Source organism: Hemiscyllium ocellatum, chromosome 12 (genome assembly GCF_020745735.1).
Source record: "Hemiscyllium ocellatum isolate sHemOce1 chromosome 12, sHemOce1.pat.X.cur, whole genome shotgun sequence".
NCBI lineage: Eukaryota > Metazoa > Chordata > Chondrichthyes > Orectolobiformes > Hemiscylliidae > Hemiscyllium > Hemiscyllium ocellatum.
The window spans coordinates 30471764-30492487 of NC_083412.1; the positions used below are offsets into that span (position 1 = coordinate 30471764).

General features: G+C 38.4%; 1 protein-coding gene across 3 annotated transcripts in view; it reads right to left on the bottom strand.

The window, feature by feature from the left end:
• ofd1 (OFD1 centriole and centriolar satellite protein) overlaps positions 1 to 20724 on the bottom strand; it is a 103032-nt gene that overhangs the window by 78215 nt on the left and 4093 nt on the right. For all 3 annotated transcript variants that reach the window (XM_060833477.1, XM_060833476.1, XM_060833478.1), the window contains exons 2-6: positions 17755 to 17869; positions 15330 to 15545; positions 9266 to 9334; positions 9144 to 9171; positions 8864 to 8971 (exon numbers count right to left, since the gene is read on the bottom strand). In XM_060833477.1, the coding sequence (XP_060689460.1) occupies positions 8864 to 8971; positions 9144 to 9171; positions 9266 to 9334; positions 15330 to 15545; positions 17755 to 17862 (529 nt within the window). In that variant the 5' untranslated portion in view covers positions 17863 to 17869. The remainder of the gene's footprint in view (positions 1 to 8863; positions 8972 to 9143; positions 9172 to 9265; positions 9335 to 15329; positions 15546 to 17754; positions 17870 to 20724) is intronic.

Below are 20724 nucleotides of genomic sequence, written 5' to 3' on the forward strand. Positions count from 1 at the left end.
TTTGCTATTTGCCCAGACAGTGGAGGGAAGCTAGAAGGCGACAATTCCTGATATGAATGTTTAAACCTGGAGGTTCTAATTTACCGCATGCTCCTCCGGGCCTTTAATACTAGCAAAATACTGCAGATGCAGGAAATCTTTCCCTCTGGACCTCTGTCCTGATGAGCATTTCTCCACATCTCACAACCAGTTCCATGGGCAGTGACTGCCTCCACTCCTAATTCACAAAAGCCGTCACTGGATGTACATTAACCTCACCACATCATCTCACATCTCTAACCCACTTACAATTCACTACTTTAATATTGTAGTTTGGAGCTCATTGGCACCTTTTGTTGTAATACTGTTGCCAGATCATTTTATGCACATTTCCTACATCAACAGGGTGCATCTCAGGGCTCTTAGCTTGCAATCTTAGTACTCACTCTCATTGCATCTACTTCGACGCTCACAGAATTTCTGCCTTGCCTTGCTTTTCTGCAAATTATCTCATTCTGAACTTACAATTCAATAATGCTTGGCTTTGAGCACAGACATAAAATCAGGCAGCTTGCCAGCAATCATCAGTCCCCTTGGGGGAGGTGTCATATGTTGATATAGGATATATACCAATACTACATACTACTCATTCTTGATGAAGGGATTTTAACTGAAACATCGACTCTCCTGCTCCTCTGATCCTGCCTGACCTGCTGTTCTTTTCCAGCACCACACTCTCAACTCTGATCTCCAGCATCTATAGTCCACACTTTCGCCTATACTATATCAATGTCATGCCTGCAGCACATGCCAGAAGTGTGCATGAAAAATATACAGAATATGCTTCAATTAAATAACTATGTCTCAAAGTCTAAGCAGGGTCAAGGGGCAGTGCCTGTAAGTCAGGTGGTCTTTCCAGTCAGACAACAGCATTGTCCGTTCTTGATCTAAGCAGTTAGGTCAGGGATGCAGGCCATGTCAATATTTCAGGTCCAGTGTACCAATGCATGGATTAGTTGCAGGTCAGTTGGGGAACTGCAGAGATCAATTAGGGGTATGGTCATCCATTAGAGGGAGTTGGATTATCAGGGCTTCTGTTGTTGCAGTGGAATGGTGGGGTAGTCAATTGTGGGAATTGAAGGCAGCATGCTGAGATGCAGCAGAGACAATAATTGTGAATAGGGGCAACTAAGCTTAAAAGAATGGGAGGCAATAGAGCATTGGTGGCCATTGGTAACTGTTGGAGTGGGTGTCATTATTCTGGCTTAACTAGGAGGGATTGTCAATGCAGCATAATATTGGCATGTCTAAGTGCAGATCTCAGGCTTGGGGGTTAAGGTGATGTGAATTGGGAAGATGAAGAGTTAAACTGAAAAACCGATTAGCAGCATATCCAAGACTGAGGATTAACAGAAAATGCAAGGGAGATAGGAATACATTCTGCATAGCAGAAAGTGGATGCATTCTCTTACTTTCACACCTTAATTTACACCAAGTTTACATTTATTTTCTCTTTCACCATTAACAACTGCTTTATCTTTTCCACTGGATTTTTACACCCTTTACCCTCTTGCTCTGTCTCAGTCTCTGTCAAGAATATTAAAAAAAATTTACAACACCTATTCATTCTGAAGAAGAGTCCCACCAAACACAAAACATTAACTCTGTTTCTCTGTCCACGGATGCTGCCAAACCTGATGAGTTTCTCCTGAATTCTGTTTGTTTCTGCAATACATTCCGTCGTCTTCCATCCTCATCTGAATCACAAATGTGCAATGCCCATTAAAGAAACAGTAACACTGTTCAGACAAGGTTCTACCATCATCTAAGGATGGGTTCTGTAGTTTTGTTCTTGTAGCTGTAGTGACTCTCAGTCAGTCATACACATGATGATGTAAAGTGAACATACATTTATGAATGTGATTGTCTATTTCTAACAAAGTGTCACCTATTTGCCTTAGAACCTTTTCTTTATTGTTTCCTTCCAACTAAATTCACTATGCAGTGCTATTCCTAATTGGCAGGGTTTGACCTGGTGCTCAGCTGGGTTTTAAATATGGTGTCAGCAGAACAAATCTCAGAAAGTCCTGGCAGCAAAGAGCACTTGTGCCACTGACAGCATGCGATAATATTAACACAATGACATACAGGCATGATGCAGATGTGAGCGGGGGAAAACTGCACAAGATCACTTGATAGACCTCAGCGAGAAAAATCCCTCCATATAACCACCCTCTACCCCAGAACTGGCAGACAATTGTTGTTAAAATTAAGCCTACTTCCAACAGAATTTTCAGCAGTTTAATTTAGAAGTGGTGGAATACTCTGACAGATTTCCCTAACTGCTGTCACAGAGCTGGTCCCTTTTTTTTCTAAAAGCTGTTCCTTTTCTCAAGGATACTGTGTCCTTGACCTTTTTCAGAAGGGTTGTAAATGGGCTGGGCTCCAATTAGACTAGTTTGATACAGAGATAAAAAAGATTTTGAGAGGCCCTTTGTTTATATGTAAACAGATGAGACTTAAGGCCAAAGTGGTCATGTTTTAGAAGTGACTTGCATAATAGAAGGGGAGTGGTCAGCTCTCTAGCTGAGCAGTTTAGTCCAGAACTAGTTGCAAGTTCAGCAGTGGACTGTGTGAACAGGCTCTCTCTGTCTGCCCTTCTAACTTCAACCTGTAAGGCATCTGTTCCATTTTTCTTAATGTGTTTTAAGGGGGTTTGCTTTGTGGGACTGTTGTATATATTCAGAACAGAATAATTAAGTCTAGTTTGGATAGACCGAGTTCTGTAGGGGTTCTTTCTTCTGTTTGTAGTGTTTCATTGTGTAATTTTGTGAATAAATGTTTGTCTGTTTTAAAACTTGGTAGTCAACCTCGCTAACTTACACTGGGTAATTTTCATTATACACTCACCGAAACAAATCGCAAAGATATGGTCTGGGCTGCCTACTTAAGAATCTTTTGAGTGGCCTGGCCTAGACCATAACAGATTGGGGGTTCTTTGTGGAATTGCGAGTGGTAGGTACTAGTGTCTTTATTTCGGGTGTTGTTTTGGTTGGGTGGACAAAGCTTGAGAGAGTAATGGCTCTTTCGATCGCCAAAGGTTTTCTGAAAGTGGATGCAGTAACTTTGGAAGTTTTCCAAAAGGTGAATAAGACCAAACTGCAGGAATTAGCAGACAAACTGGAATTGGAACTGCGTGTTTCTGTGAGGAGAAGAGAGGTAATTACAGTAATAGCTCAGCATTTAAACTTGCCAGGGAAACCATCAGCATCTATAGAGATGGCAAGAATACAGTTGCAAATGAAGCAGCTTAAAGTAGAGGCAAGAAGTAAGGAAAGGGCAGCAAAAATGAAACAGTTTGAGTTATGATTAAAAGCAGAAGAGAGAGACCAGAAGAGAAATAAAACAAGAGAGCTTCTGAACTTCAAAAACTGACAGGTAAAAAGGAAAGTCAGAAGGCTAGACATAAAGGCTGAAGGTAGGCTGAGTGAGGAAGAGAGTGAGGATGAGCAAGCCCCTGGTAGTCAGAAGTCTAGTGAGAAACTGTTTAAGTATATTGAAGCATTGCCCAAATGTGATGAGAAGGATGTAGAAGCTTTTTTCATCTAATTTGAAAAGGTGGCTAAACAAATGCAGTGGCAATGTGGGTTTTATTGATCCAAACAAAACTTGTAGGTAGAGCTAGAGAGATATTTGCATCCCTATCACAGGACATACCTGGGGAGTATGAGGACGTGAAAAAAGCCATTTTAAGTGCATGAGCTTGAACCAGAAGCCTATAGGCAACATTTCAGGAATCTAAGGAGGGACCCAGGTCAAACCTATATTGAATTTGAAAGGATCAAACAGAGTAATTTCGATAGATGGATTAGAGCTTTAAAAATTGAACAAACCTATGATGGCCTTAGGGAGGTAATTATTTTGGAGGAATTCAAAAATTGATGGCGTGAAGTAGTGTGAACTCATGTGGAAGAGCAGACAGTTGCAATGGCAAGGTTAGCAGCTGAAGTGGCTGATGATTATGAGCTGGTCCATAAAACATGGTTTGGCTTTCCAAAATCGACTTCAGTCCATGAGGGATAGAAATCGAGGCAGCGAAATCCTCAGGTGGAAAGGGAAAGGTAGGGCTCAGGCGAAGATCATAAAAAGAACTTACCATAGGGTAACCCTTGAGGGGGACATAGAAACACCTGAGGGGGAACAAAGAAGCTAAAAAGCTCCAGTATTTTTATTGTAATAAAATAGCCACACAAAATCAGTGTTGGCAGGCTAGGAGAAAGCCAGATGTAGGAAAACCAGACAAGCCTGGGAGCTTTGTTGGACTAGTAACAAAAAGCATAAGGGAAGCCAGACAACTGCCTCAGAGTGTACAAGATGATCAGAGGTTGGTTAAGGAGGGAGTGCCAGATCTGCTTAAAAAATATACATGCAAGTGTAAAGTTTATTCACATAGGCCAGGAGTTGCAGGTAAAGAGCTTACGATATTAAGGGACACAGGATCCTCTCAATCTGAGATGCTGAAGGATGAGAAGATATGTATGCCTGAGGATCTATTGCCAGAAAAAATAATGGTAACAGGAATTCACGGTGAAACAAAAAGCGCTCAATTACGTATGGTGAAACTAAAGAGTCCAAAGATGAGTGTAGAATTTGTGGCAGGAGTACTGCACAAACTCTGAGCTCCAGGAATACAATTTGTCCTTGCAAATAATACAGCTGATTCACTGGTAGGTATGCTACCTACTCTAGTTGAAACACCGGTACGGACACAGGCAACTGAAGAAATGAAGGACGTTTATTCAGGAATTTTCCCTGATTGTGTGGTCACAAGATCACAGAGGCACAAGCTGAAGCAGGAGAGGTCAAAAGGCACAGATAAAGAAGCTGATATAGCTTTATCCGAGACATTTTTTTGATCAGATAGGTGCGACAGAGGAAGAGTAACGAGGTAAAGGTACAAGTATCTTTAGCTCTGTTAAGCTTATTGAATTACAGCAGAAAGATCAGAACTTAAAACATTTGTATCAAAAGGCATATACAGAGGAGAATGAATGTGTCTTTGTGTGTTATTACTTAACAAATTATGTATTAATGAGGAAATGGAGACCATCACATTCAAGCAGATGAGAAATGGGCAGAGATTCATCAAACTATTTGCCAGTAGAGTATAGAAAGGAGGTGCTGCGAGTGGCGCATGAGCTATCATTTGGAGGTCTTTCAGGGGTGAGGAAAACACAGACTAAACTACAAAGACACTATTACTGGCCTGGACTATATAAAGTTTAGTTGTATTTTGCCAGATGTGTCACACATATCAGCTAATCAGAAAACCACAGGCAGTAATAAAACCTGCACCTTTAATACCTATTCCAGCATTTGAGGAACTTTTCACAAGACTCTTGATTGATTGTGTTGGTCCCTTCCTTCAAACAAAAAGTGGGAATAAATATTTAACAATAATGGATGTGTTGATTAGATTTTCAGAGACAATCCAATTATGCAATATTACAGCAATAAAGGGTTTTATTACAGCAAAAATTTTTTTTTGCTAGACACAGACTACCAATACAGATCAAGATCAAACTTCACATCCAAACTAATCAAGAAAGGTATGGATAAATTGGGAATAAAGCAATTCAAATCTACTGTGTCCCATCCAGAATCGCGGGGAGTGTGAGACAGATGATATCAAACACTAAAGACCATGTTGAGGGCTTATGGTCAGGATTATCCAGATGATTGGGATAAGGGGGTTCACAGTTTGTATTTTTTGCAATCAGAGATGCACTAAATGAATCAACCAAATTCAGTCCATTTGAATAAATTTTTGGGCACAAAGTAAGTGGACCATTAAAATTAATTACGGAGAAATTAATAAGTCAGAATTCAGAGACCGTCTATTTGAACTATGTGTCAAATTTTAGAGAACAATTAAATAGAACTGGAGAGTTGGCTTGGCAGCATTTAACAGTATCACAGCATATAATGAAACAGGAAGTGGATAAGAAATCACAAATTCTTTTGCAATTGGGGATAAGGTTTTACTTCCAGTAACAGGTGAACTTTTAAAAGCAAAGTTTAGTGGACCTTATCAAATCAAAAGAAAATTGAGTGAGGTGAACTACTTGATAAGGACTCCAGACAGGAAGAAATCTCAGAGTGTGTCATGTGAATATACACAAAAGGTATTTTGAGAGAGAAGGAAAGCAAGAGGAGAAGGTGTTAATGATTACAGCACAGAAAGAAGAACCAAGTACAGAGGATTCTGAATTGGACATTCCTCAAATCAAATTGGACAATAAGGAAGTTGTCAAAAATTGGGATAAATTATTGAGTTACCTTCCACAAGGAAATCAAAATGACCTGAAAGAGTTATTACTATCACGTAAAGAGATATGCGGAAATAAACTGGGAAGTACTAACCTAATTGTGCATGATGTAGAGATAAGAGATGCTGTTCCGATTACGCAACATCCTTATAGGCATAACCTGTAAAGTTGGCACAGGTTCAGATGGAGATAGAGCGCATGCTCCAAGATGGCATAACCGAAGTGAGTTACAGTGACTGGAAGTCACCCGTAGTCATGATGCCAAAGCCAGATGGTTCCCAACGGTTATGTGTGCACTATCGCAAAGTCAATGCCATTACAAAGACTGATGCATATCCAATTCTACAGTTGGAGGACTGTATCGTAAAAGTGGGACATGCAACCTAAGTTTCTAAGTTGCTCTTGCTCAGAGGCTACTGGCAAGTACCTCTGTCTGAGACAGCAAAGACAATTTCAGCTTTCATAATGCCAAATGGACTATATCAGTTCAAAATCATACCATTTGGTATGAAAAATGCTTCAGCCACATTTCAGAGACTGACTAATAAGGCTATTGCTGGATTACCCAACTGTGTGACATATATTGATGACCTGGTGATTTTTAGTCACACATGGAAGGAACATTTACAGCATTTATTGGACTTGTTCGATTGACTTTGGAAGGCAGGCTTGGTGGTAAACCTAGCTAAAAGTGAATTTGCCAAAGCCCAAGTCACCTTTTTGGGCCATGTTATTCAACATGGACAAATGGCCCCATGGGATATGAAATCAAAAGTATCTGGGGAATTTCCCACACTGATGAAAAAAGCAGTTCTACAGTTTCTGGAATTGAGTGGATGTTTACCAAAGGTTCTGCAGAACTTTGGCAGCGTGGCTGTTCCACTTATTGAATTGTTAAAAGAAGGCAAGCAGTTTCAGTGGACGCAGACTGTCAAAAGGCATTTGACAGTCTAAAAGCCATTAACCACTGCCCCAGTATTAGCCACACTGGATTACATGAAGCCTTTCAAGGTGCTTATCGATGCCAGCGATGTGGGTTTTGGTCCTGTGCTCCTGCAGGAAGATGTCAAGGGAATAGAAAGACCCATCGGGTATTTTTCCTGGAAGTTGCACGTTAATCAACAGAAGCTTGGTGCTGGCATTACAACATTTCAGTGTCTATATTACCAACAATGCATCTGAGACAATCATATATATTGAACATAACATTTGTGGAAAAACTTAACGACAAAAATGCCAGACTGTTTAAATGGAGTTTGTTGTTGCAGCCACTCAATTTGACAATTGTGCATGTGACAGGTTGCGAGAACGTGGCTGTCGATGCGTTGTCAAGACTCAAATGAGATATGGAGACATCCGATGGCGGGTGTGCCATGACCGGAGTTTGCATGTGGTTATGTATGTTTGCATGTTTATAGTTAGTACAGTGTATTTGTGTGTTTTAGACTGCCAGCCAGTTTGTTTTTGAAGGGTTTTAAAATGAAGCATCTTTTGATATTGATGGTTTTTTTTCAACGGGGTGTCACAAAACTGGTCCGTTTCTTCTAAAAGCTGTCCGTTTTCTAAAGGATCCTTGACATTTTTCAGAGGGGTTGTAAATGGGCCGGGATCCGATTAGACTAGTTTGATAGAGATGAAAAGGATTTTGAGAGGCCTTTTGATTATATGTGAACAGATCAGGCTTCAGGCCAAAGTGATCATGTTGTAGAAGTGACCTGTATAATGGAAAGGGAATAGTCAGCTCTCTAGCTGAGCAGTTCAGTCCAGAACTAGTTGCAAATTTAGCAGTGGACTGTGTGAACAGGCTCTCTCTCTCTTTCTGCCCTTCTAACTTCAATCTGCAAGCATCTGTTCCTTTTTTTTTTACTGTGTTTTAAGGGGGTTTGCTTTGTGGGACTGTTGTGTATATTCAGAACAGCATAATTAAGCCTAGTTTGGATAGACTGAGTCCTGTAAGGGTTCTTTAATCTGTCCATTGTGTTTCATTGTGTAATTTTGTGAATAATTTTTTTTCTCTGTTTTAAAACTTGGTAATCAACCTCACTAACTTACACTGGGTAATATTCACTGTACACTTACCAAAACAAATTGCAAAGTTATGGTCTGGGCTGCCTAATTAAGAATCTTTTGAGTGGTCTGGCCCAGTCCATAACACTACCAACAACCTTGTTAACCAAAAACTGTTTATTTGCATAATTTATTCAGTATTTGGGACCTTGACATAACCATTGCCAATTAACATTTGCATTAATCACTCAAGCCAGTTAAGATAAAAAAGCAATAAAACAGCAATAAAAAAAAAGTAAAAATACTTTGTTTTGATAAAATGACATTTTCTATGGCCATTATTTAGAATTAGCAATCCAAGGACAGAACTATGAAGATCTGCAACTCATAAATTAGGCCAATTGAAAAGTAACTATAGAGAGATTGCAGGTTCATCATTCTAAAATTAACTTGCATACTCTGTTGAAGATTTACTTAATTTCGAGACATCGCTTAAAAATGTGCTGCAAGGATAAATTCTTACGGGAACCTCCACATCTATTCCTTACCAATAGATTCTGTGTACTCTGAAGCACAGCTGGTTTGAGTTTCTGCATCCCGATGTGCTCGACTTAGGTGGTAGTCAATCAGATCCATCAGAAACTGAATAAGAAACCCTGCCAGTAACAAAAAAAATCACTCAAAAAGGTAAATTGCTGACAATTTTGGAAGAATTGCAATTTTTAAAATATATTATTTAATGCGAATTAGGCACAACTGGCTACACCAACTTCACGCATAATTTCTTCCTGCACGTTATGATGATCGAGTATTTGATTTTCTTTTTACCTTTTTGATTTTTTTCAAGATTTGAAATCTGTAGGAGCACAAAGACAGACAAAAAAAGTTATTTAATGTATGAAAGAGGAAATGTTAACCACTAAACATATTTATAATAGAATCAAACTTACAATGGATTTGTAAAGCTCTGATCTGGGGTTGATCTTCAAAACCTGCAGGAGATCTTTTGCTGTAAATGCCTATATAAAAAAAAATTGAAATTCAATTTGTAACTCTAACTGCATGTGAGATGCAGATCCATGAAGCAACGTTTACCCTAGACAAAGCTATATAATTAGTTTTCCACCTAATGCAATACATATGCAGTTTGGGTACATCTCATGATTTACTAAAATTTTAAAAATCTAACAGCAAATACACATACATTATCCCAAATATGTTATTGTAACAACTGATCAACACTTCCCTTGGTACTACAGTACTGTTAATACAAAAAAGACTGAAGAACCTCAAAAAATAGTTTTCCCACCTTGATGCAGGAAATAACAGCTTGTTTTCTCAAAAACGTTATGAAACAAACAATATCCATTTCTCAAAGACAGAATTATGATAACTAATCCTTATATAAACTTGAGCTGCCAAGCCTGCTCTATCCATTTGTTATCACAGCTGATCGAACAATTTCAATGCCTTTTACCCACCCACCCCAGAACTCTTCACGACATTAGTAAATATAGTCAAAGATTGAGATTCCATGGCCTTCTAGGGTAGAAAATTCTACAAATACACAACCTGTAAAAACAAATTCTCCTCATCTCAGTCCTAAATAACACATCCCCCTCATATTTAAATGTGTCACCTTTTTCTAAGCTCCCCAGGGGAAACATCATATCTATATCTACTGTGCATATCCCTTGAAGTACTAATAAGGTTCATGGAAATCACCTCTTATTCTTCAAAACTCTAGAGAATTGATTGAAAGAATCAAATTGGTCACCAGATAATTATAAAATACCTTTCATTAGTTAGTACTAAAGCTCACACTTATCCAAATACAGCCATTGTTTGGTATTTACGAGAGTCGAACAATAAGTAATTGTCCTTTGATTAATGAATAACTTTCTGATTGGTTCTGGATTTAAAAGTAACTGATCAAACCATTGAAATAATTCACAAATTTATCTTTTCCTCTGTTTAATCTGACAATCATGCAATTTGGAATTTCAAACAGCCCCAAACACATTTGTTTTCTGCAACTGCTCCTTAGCCATCACTTTCAAAATATTTATTAGAGATAAATTATATTCAATGGTCATATGCAAGTTACACAAATTATACACCATCAAAATTGTTGGAAAAACTCAGCAGACCTGGCAACATCTAAGGAGAGGAAGCACAGTTAATGTTTCTGGTCCGGTGACCCTTCTGCACAAAATTTATAGACTGCTACAAAACAAAATAAAAAAAAGATTTAAAATATTTTCCTTAATAATTTACTCCATAGTCAGCGGTTAAAGGCATTGAAACAAGTGTGTTGTTGTGCAGCATGCCCATAGGTTGAATCCTTGAATTGTATGGAGTTAACATGGCATAAATATTTTAGTCTCCACATCATTGCAGAGCAGACACATGGCCCAAACGCCCTTGATATTCAATAGCTGTGCCATTGTGAATCTCCCACTGTCAACATACTGAAGGTTATCATTGAGCAGAAACTAAATTGGACTAGCCATCTAAACATGGTGGCTACAAGAACAGGACAAGGGCTAAAAATCTTGCAGTGAGTAACTAACCTTCTGATTTCCCAAAGCTACTCCACTATCTACAATGCACAAGTCAGGACTCTGATGGAGTACTCCCTCTTGCCTGGATGAGTGCAGCTCCGACAGTACTCAAAAACACCACTAAGGACAAAGCAATCCACTTGTTAGGCACCACATCCACAAACAATAAGTTCCTCCAACACAGATGCCCAATGGCAGCAGTTCTACAATTTTTTATATCATACGATTTGTTCATGAAAGAAGTGCTGAATTGCGTTTTGCATCACAGCAGCAGTGGATGACACATCACTGAAATTCTTCATAGGAGTTGAAAGTACTTCAACATTTCACGAGTGTGCAAAAGAGAAGGAAAAGAACGGGAAAAAAAAAGGAGTGTTTACGTTTGTTGTCTTTCTCTTGATGTTCAAGTCCTGAAATTGTCTCTTTTGAATAAATTCTTTGATCAGTCTTCACTGCTTTTACCTTCTAGGCAGCATCAATGTCACAGCTGAGGTACCTATTGTTGTGAGAGGTTGACCACCTAGTCTGCCAATGTGGTTACACTCCAAGAACATAATGTGGATACACGAGTCCCTCACCTCCTCCAAAAAGCATTGGTAGCACTGTTGGATTGGCACCTTTGATGCTAGAGACTTCGATATTTATAGAAAAAATGAACTTGTGGTAAGTGTGGTAGCTATGCGCTAATGGATCAGCTGCATCATCAGTGATACCAGGTCAAAGATAGAAAAAAAGTGATGTCTGATTTTAACATGGCTCTGTACACAATATCAATGGTTAATAAATTTTCATCAGTTTGATCTTAATGCAATGGGATCGAGACAGATTAAGCAGTGAGGGGCTACTTACATTGAGTGAGGGGCCATGGCTGGAGTAGGGAGTAATCGACAGGTTTGGTCATTTTTACATCTACAGTTAAATTAGGATTTTTCTAATATTCTTCCTGGGTAAATATTCAGATTGATATCACAATCTAATACAGCTCAGAGCTAGAGTTTTGTGGAGGATCTGGCTGGAGGAGGAGAATTGTCTGTTTCAATTTAAAATTTCCCATTAAATCCCCAAGGACATCAGCACATCGGAACTTCTGCAGGGTCCAAATATGTAAATTTTAAAAATATGGGATATGGATGTCAGCCAGTAATTATTGAGAAGATAGTAGTGAACTGCCTTCTTGAACCACTGCAGCCTATTTATTAGAAAATTGGGACAAATTCCCACAACAGCATTGGGAAACAGGATTTTGACCCAGCATCAGTGAAGGAAAAACAATGTATTTCCATGTCAGGATGGTGAATGACTTGAAGGCAAAATTGAAGTTAGTCATGCTTCCTTCTACCCACCAGCCTTGTCCTTCTAGATGGTAATTGGTGGTCATGGGTTGGAAGGAGCTATTGAAGAATCTTTGCTGAATATCTTAAGACAAATAAATGAAGTTTCCTTACTACACTTAAGATATAAATTTCTTTGTAGATAGTGGCACCACAATCACATCGTAGTGTGTGATTCCCAGTACGTACACTCTGCTCAGGCAGCACAGAGTGCACTGGCTGGATCACATCCACTGCATGGAGGACGGACACATTCCAAAGGATATTCTCTAAGGAGAGCTTTCATCCAGGAAGAGACCCAGTGGGCATCCCCTATGGCGCTACAAGGACGTCTGCATGAGAGAAATGAAGGTGCTTGATATTGTTGCAGAGTCCAGGAACGGCTTGCAGCTAGCCACATGAAATGGAGAAGCAACCTGAACCAACACCTCAAAACAGGTGAAAAGAAGCTGATAAGTGTTGCAGCAGACAAGCAGGCATGAAGGAAGGAGTGCAGCGGTCTAGCAGATCAATGACCACATACAGATGTGACCTCTGCGGCCGGGACTGTCACTCCAGCAGTGGTCTCCTAAGTCACAAGCGACGTTGCTTCAGGGAAGCAGAAAGCAAGAACAACGAGGATGCAACTCCTGGTCAGCCATGACCGAAAGGGACCTTACAAATCACATCATCTTCATCGCGAGATTGTTCCTTTGCAATTACTTTGTAGAAACACCACCAAAAAGTAGGATTTCACCACCATCAATAGTAGAATAAATTTAGAAAATTTCAGGAAATTACACCTTCTTGGACACCTAATCAGCACTGGCATATATAGGAAGCGCTTCCTGAGTATTATGATCTGCAGACTTTGATGAAGACTCAAAACAATTAACACCACCACTGGGTATTTTCTTTAGAAGGAAGGAAACCCAGTTTCAGCATTATTCAATAAAAGGATTTTTTGTATTAGGTTGTGGTTTCTGCTGCTGTAGTGTGACGGTGATGCCCCTAGTAGAATGAACAAACATTTACCTGTACCACTTTTTTCAACAAAACACTGATTCTTCTCAAAGGAGACATTGTAGCGGTGACCAAAATCATCATTTACACCAATTTCAAATAGCAAAATACGATTCAGGACCTGCTTCATTAAATCATATAAATAAGTAGTATCTTCATTTACTTCCACCCTTTCTTGAATGTATAAAGACCTAGAATGCTAACTTGCAGCTGATCACCATCATTCTTGGTACATTGTTTTCCTGCATCTCCTAGTCTTGCCCCAAAAGAGAAAAGTTGGCAATATCCTCCTCTGTCCCAGAGTTGGAGCTTCTTCAATGAATACTGATTAACAGTGCAATGTTTCAACTTCAACATAAAAAATATTCAAAGCTACACAAACAGGAAAGGAAAGAACAATGATAATTATTTACAATAGAATGTTAATGAGCTTTCTCCCACTATAATAAAATATAGAAACTTTATACTCCTTCAGGCAAAAAGAGATTGTTTCACTTGCATTTTTCAGCTTGTGTCAAATTCTGCACTATGATTTTAAACATAAAACTCATTTTAGACTGTAAGCATTCAATAAAGGATCATCCAAGACATTCAGCACGGAACAGTCCCTATGGTCTCATCTCACAATGTTTAATATTGATAATTATTAACAAGGTAGTACAGGAGAGTTATAATGGAATTAATTGCCTCCCTTGGTTTCTAACCACTCAGTCTATTATAGAATTATAATAGTATAAGAATCAAAGGCCATCATGATGTCCTCATACTTGTTTCTTCTTTGATCTGTCTAATCTGAATGGTATTGCCAATGCTGCAGATGCACAAAGCAGTACACTACCTTGATCTTAATTGACCTGAGTAAGTTTGGAGGTGGCTTTTTGGAGGTGTGAAATGATCCCCCATTAATGGCCCATAAATCTCACACCAATTCTTTCACCTTGCATTGAAATCATGGTCAAGTTCTAGATGCTTTGACCACACTAAGATGGAACACTTTAGCCTTGGAAACTGATGATTATTAGTTTACTGTTTATATTAGGTGCAGACGTATGGTAGAGCCAAAACTTAATAAAACCTTCTTCCGACAAGTTTTATTTCCATGCTTAGTTATCATATAGCTATTCAGCTAATACACAACTCTCATTCCCTTGCTATCCCCCAAACCACTGCATTCCCTTCAATGACCAGACTACTATCGATTCACATCACTCATCTGCTACCCTATCCATTTACTCAATTACCTATACAGACTTACCTCACCCATCTATTACTCATTCACTGACTTACCCATCACTATAGACATTTAAATTTGCCTTACAGAGCTAGAGCCATAAACAGGGCCATAACTTGGTTTCCTCTGATGTTCTGAAGAAGCATTTGTGAACTGCACACTTCACATTTCTAAAGAAGCTAAGCTTGGAAGACTCAGCCAGAAAAGTGCAGCAGTGCCAAGGTGCAGAAATGAATAAGCAGAGTGGCAATCTTCATGAAAAATCTGGATCTGTATTTCTGTCAGAAAAATAGAAATTGCACAACAATTGGCCTGATCATTCCTCCACGACAGATTGGGATTCGAACTCCCAAACATGACTGCCATCAGCACATGCTGAAAATGTGTATGATTGAACACCGCATACAAGACAGAACTTAATTTGAACGTGAATCTCCACATATTTAAATATTGTGTCAACATCATTGCCTGGGTAGACTACTCAGTACATTTGTATCCAAAGGCTGCTGAAATATGCCTTAGAAGGAGCAACTGGGTTCACCAGTGCAAAGAAGAAAGTTGTGAGACATGCAAACAAATATGTGATTATTATTATTAGATTGTTATTTAATTGATGGAAATCACTAGAAAAAAAAACACTTTTTTTATTGAAAGAACTGAATCAGTCATACCATGAAAGGAAGTGCTGAAAGTCAGATTTAAATTCATGGGAAAGCATCTATAAATAAAGTGGCTAATTCTTCTGATGAAAAGCATTTGCAATGGTTCATTGGTTTATCCTTGACATCCAACTATACAATAGTCAGTGTGCTGGTTTGCTCCAACAATTCTGGGCCATTGCAGCAGTTAAATAACATTTTTAAGAGAAAGTACAGATTTAGCTTACCTTTTCTTTTTCTAAGCCACATTCTGGATAGAAGACAGACAGTGAGTACTCATATCCAATCTTTCGCAAATGGTCAGCTACAATGCTATTTGCGGCCATAACCAACAGAGAACTTTCATCTGTGGAAGGATTCTGATGACGATGACCATTCACAGGTAACAGTCCATTTAAACCAGGATGCGTTAGTTCATGGACAAGCTGATTTCGAAGCTGAGACTAGCCAACAGAAAATTTATATGTGAGGCAAGTGTCTCACAAGATAGTAAACAAGTTTTTGCAGCAACTTAATCTATAAAGGTGCCTAAAATTTTCACTTAAAATCAGCTGGAATTGTTGTTATTTTTGACTGGATGAGGTGCCAATTAGTATTTATTGGAATATGACAACTACATAGTAAAGTAATACTTATCGTTTTACATTTCTGTATTTTCTACTAGTGACTGCTCTTGCAATGAGGCAAGAACTGTTTTAAAACCAAGTATTCTGTAAGAGATTGTTGCACTTTTTCAAAGTAAACTACAGAAACTCATTGTGTATGGTATTTAGGCTGCTGCCTTATTTAAACCTTGGGAGAGGCTTGCTACAGATGAGCTGGCACCAGGGGGAGGTGTGTAAAAAATGAGATTCGTCAAACAGAAGTAGCTAATTGGTTAGTGGAGTTGTAATCATCCTGACAACAACTATGTGATTGGCTCATTTGTAACTGAGCAGCTTACAGAAGCCTTTGGACCTTCAGAAGGGGAGGTGGTGTGTCTCTGTGCAGTAGAAAAGACCTGCAGCAAGCCAGTTTATTTACCCCATCATTTGCAGCAAGCTGTTGCTTTTAACCAATAAGTCGAAGACTTAATTTGTGAATCAGTCCCTTTGTACCTCATTGAAGAAAGTGAAAAATATCTGGGCAGTGAAACTGAAGAAGTAAGCAAGCAAAGAGGATCACCTCAGAGAACTCTGTGGACTGAGCCACTGAGCTGTTTTCCCAGGTTTCCCTCCACCATAATGCTGAATTTTTTTATGTCTGACCGCATCTGTTTTAGGAGAGGTTTTATAAGGGGGCTGGACTTTCAACGAGTAGAGTTGTGTATCATCTGTTCATAGTTATTTACCTTCAGACAGAATCAGTTCATTTGTAATAAATAGTGACCCTTATTAAGTGCAGAAACCTGGTCCCTGTTCCAGTTCACCCTATGTCCAAATAGACAAATGGGGAAATTGGGAACTTTTACAATCTTGGATAAAGTCTTTAATTTTTGAGATGCGTCCAGGAATGGCAAAGTTTCATTTCCAGTAAACTAACTCTGAGATGTGACACAAGCGTGCACCCATAATTAATGTATATTATGTAAGCTGTACAATTATTAATTGACTTCACTGTTCAAAGACATCAGAATAATTGTGGGTTTTGAAACAGCATTTGATGCTTTCTAGAAGTCAAATAAGTAGGATCTTTAACATTGTGTAAACATGAAATTAATGAAATGGCAAATAAATGAGGAATTTTCTGTGTGACTGCCAATTACCATCAACTTAAAGCTGCAAGTCAGCTTAGTAGATATTTACTAGATGATGTGTATAGGATCGCACAACTATAGAAATATAAAGCATTATTCTGCTTATTTGTAAGTACAGTAAACCTTTTATTAATTGGCACCTGTGGAACCAGGAGTTTTCCGGCTGATCAATTGTTCTGGATAATCAAGAGGCCCACATAACCAATGAAAAATACGCATTAAGTAATAGAAACATAATGCAGGGGATATACATCACTGTTATAATTTAATTATAGTATAAATCACTTAAATAATAATGCAATTTTGCCTTAAATAAAACTTACCAGCAGACAGCCTTCTCATTCGCACCCTGAACTACTAGGACATCGGTAGATTGCAGCATTTGAGGAGAAATTGACTTGAAATTGAATCCACTGTTGATATTTTGTGTTGCCATTCGATTGAACAAGCATATTTACATTGAGGTAAATAAATTTTAAAAACTATAATAATTGGATACAATATTGTAAAATATTGTAAATTACAGATACCCAATTTTTGTCAATTTATCAAGAGCTCATGAGGTGCCAGTTGAAACAAAACTTGCTGTACCAAATGTTTTCTCTCTCTCTATCTAACCTATACAGTGATGTTATGACACACCTCTGGAGCAGTTGGGACTTTAACACAGGCTTCCTGGCTCAGAGGTAAGAAAAATACTACCTCACCATAAGAAACCTTTATTAATAAGTGTCTTACTTTACATGGAACAGCTAAATATTGAAGCATTAATGTATGACATAGTTGGTGCGAGAAATAACTAAAATATCTTTAAAATATATGGCAGGGCCATTTTAATGAGTTTAGCTCATAAAGACACAATGTATGATTAGTACAGAATGTGCTGCAATATACTCTTGTTCAAGATAAAGAAATACCTTTAAAGAATCTAAGACACCCCGACTTTTGAATGTTTGATAAAGTCTTCTCCGAAGTTCTTCTGAAGAAATAGCATCATGACTCCCAGTGGCCATTTTAGATTCCATTTCTGTGCTGCAAGTAATTAAAGTAAGAATATTCTTATGTTTGAGTAATATGATAATTTTATACCTACAAAAATTAATATTACAAAGATGTTAAATTTACAAATGAATTTACACCATTAGAATATAAATAATTTTGAAACTATTTCTTAACAATAGGATGAAATAGTACAATTGATATTTTTCTTATCAACTGATTATAAATCGTACAAAACTTCCTTTACATTGATCCCACTAATCATATTAGACTCCTATTAATATCAAACTATGGGTGAATATGAATCTTAGCACTGGAAAGAATGAAGCTGAAGAGTTGAATAAGTGGCATAAAGACTGGGAGAAAAGGTCTTCAGTTTGTGGGGCACTGACACCAGTACTGGGGGGAAAAGGGAACTGTATATTGAGAGGATCTTAACCCTTGAACCAAGATGAAACCAGCGTCTTGGCAAAACATATAAATAGGACTTAACTGAGTGCTTTTAACTTAATTCAGGTAAGGTTGAGGAAGATTTAAGTGAGGGGAGATTTGGAAATTGAAGAGAAAGGACATAATAATCGTAATTTGGATAATAGTATTCAGTTTCACAGGAAAGCTCAGAGTGAATCAAGAGTGCACAAGCAAATAAGGTCAGAGTAGGAAAAATGCTAAGGCAGAATGAAAGGCATTTTATCTGAAAGTGTTCAGCATCATGACCAGACGAATGAAATGATAGTATAATTAGAAATAAGTATGTAATGATAGCCATTACAGAGATGACAATTTCCAAGATCAGGAAAGAAAGAAAGAATGGGGGAGCAGTAGTACTGGTTCATAAAGAATTAGGTTAGTACAATAACCAGAAAAAGATTTGACATGGCAAGGTTGCATGGATGAATGATTTTGTAGTGTTTTCGGGACAAAGGCGACATTTGGATATTGCATATAGTTCTGGTTGACACACTACGAGAAGGACATGGATGCTTTGGAGAGGATGCAAAGACAGTTTACCAGGATGTTCCCTGGTCTGGAGAGTCTGAGTTATGAGAAGAGGTTGGATTGTTTTCACTGAAAAAATGGGGCTAACAGACAACCGGATAGAGATTTTCAAAATTATGAGAGGCATAGATAGGGTGAATAGTCAGAGGATTTTTCCCAGGGTAGAAAGTTCAACTACAAGAGGGCACAGGCTCAAGGTGAGAAATGCAGGGCAAGTTTTTCACATAGAGGGTGCTGGCTGGCTGGAATGTACTGTCAGCAGATGTAGTGGAAACAGGCATGTTAGCAACATTTAACATGAACAACAGGTGAAGAGAGGGATAGAAACTGCTCATAGGCAATAAGTAGCAGGTCTAAATAAGGACTGGAATCAGCGTAGGCTTGGTGGGCCGAAGAGCCTGTTCCTGTGTTGTACTGACAGTTTCTTTGAACAATCTGGTCTGGAACCAAACAGAAAATGGAATACTTTAGAATCAGTAACAAGTAATAAGGTAGAACTATTTAATAACCTCACAGGTAAGCATGATTATAACATGTTGGAAGAGCATATTCATTCTAAGGATAAATAACGTGTCTGAATCTCAAGCATAAAGGCAATTATAAGGGTATGAAGGGGATAAAATACAATCGGAAAATAGATTAAAAAGGTAATGCCATACAGAAGCAATACCAAACATTTAAGGAAGCATTTCATTGCTCTCAAGCTATATACCATTAAGAAAGAGCAACCCTATCATAATGATGCACAGTCCATGGCTATCTAACAAAGTTAAGAAATGTTTCAAATTGAAAGAAAAGGCTGACAGTGCTGCAAGGGAGTGATTCAAAGGAGCTGGAAAATAACAAGGAAGGATTGTAGCACGAAAGAAAACTAACATAAAATGTAAATGCAAACAACTAAAACTTCTACATACATAGAAAAAGTGAGTTTAAATAGCTTTATTTTCAGACAGTTTTATATTTTCTGCTCTGAAGACAGAGGAAAAAATACTTATTAAAGTCATGGTAGAGTGGTTAGCAAGGTTAGGTCACATGGAATAGAATCAGAATTGGCTCGAAGATAGAAGACAATGGGTGGTGGTGGAGGGTTGCTTTTCAGACTGGAGGACTATGACCAGTGGTGTGCCACAAGGATTGGTGCTGGGTCCACTGCTTTTTGTCATTTATAATAGTGCTTTGGAAGTAAACATACGAGGTATGATTAGTAAGTTTTGCAGATGACACCAAAATTGGAATTGTTGTGCAGAGCAGAGAAGATTACCTTGGAGTAGAACAGGATCTTGATCAGATGGGTCAATGCACTGAGGATTGGCAGGTGGAGTTTAATTTAGATAAATGTGAGGTGCTGCATTTTGGAAAGGCAAATCAGGGCAGGACTTATCCACTTAATGGTAAGATCCTAGGGAGTGTAACTGAACAAAAAGACCTTGGCGTGCAGGTTCATAGTTCCTTAAAGTGTAGACAGCATGGCCTGTATTCTAAGGTCTTAAATGAAATAGTTGAAGAGGTGGTGGTGGTTGTAAACGTCCAAAATTTGCTAGGTTCTAGAAAATTGGAAATATTGGAAAACAACAAATGTAAAAACTCAATTCAGGAAGGGAGGAAGACAGGAATGAGCAAACTAAAGACCAGTAGTTCCATTTAATCTTTTAACATTACAGCCTATCTCTCTGGGCATTAAAGGGTTAACTGACTGACCATTGTTGCTCCCACCCACTTGCACAATCATACAGGAATGCGGATGACTCCCACTCCATTTAGAAAGTCATTTGCTACTACTCCTCCTTTTATTGTCAAATTAAACTATTATTCAATCTCTTCCATTCAGAAATGCTTTCACAGCCATGCTCTGAAGCTAGGACATTTCACACCTACATTGATTTCCTGAC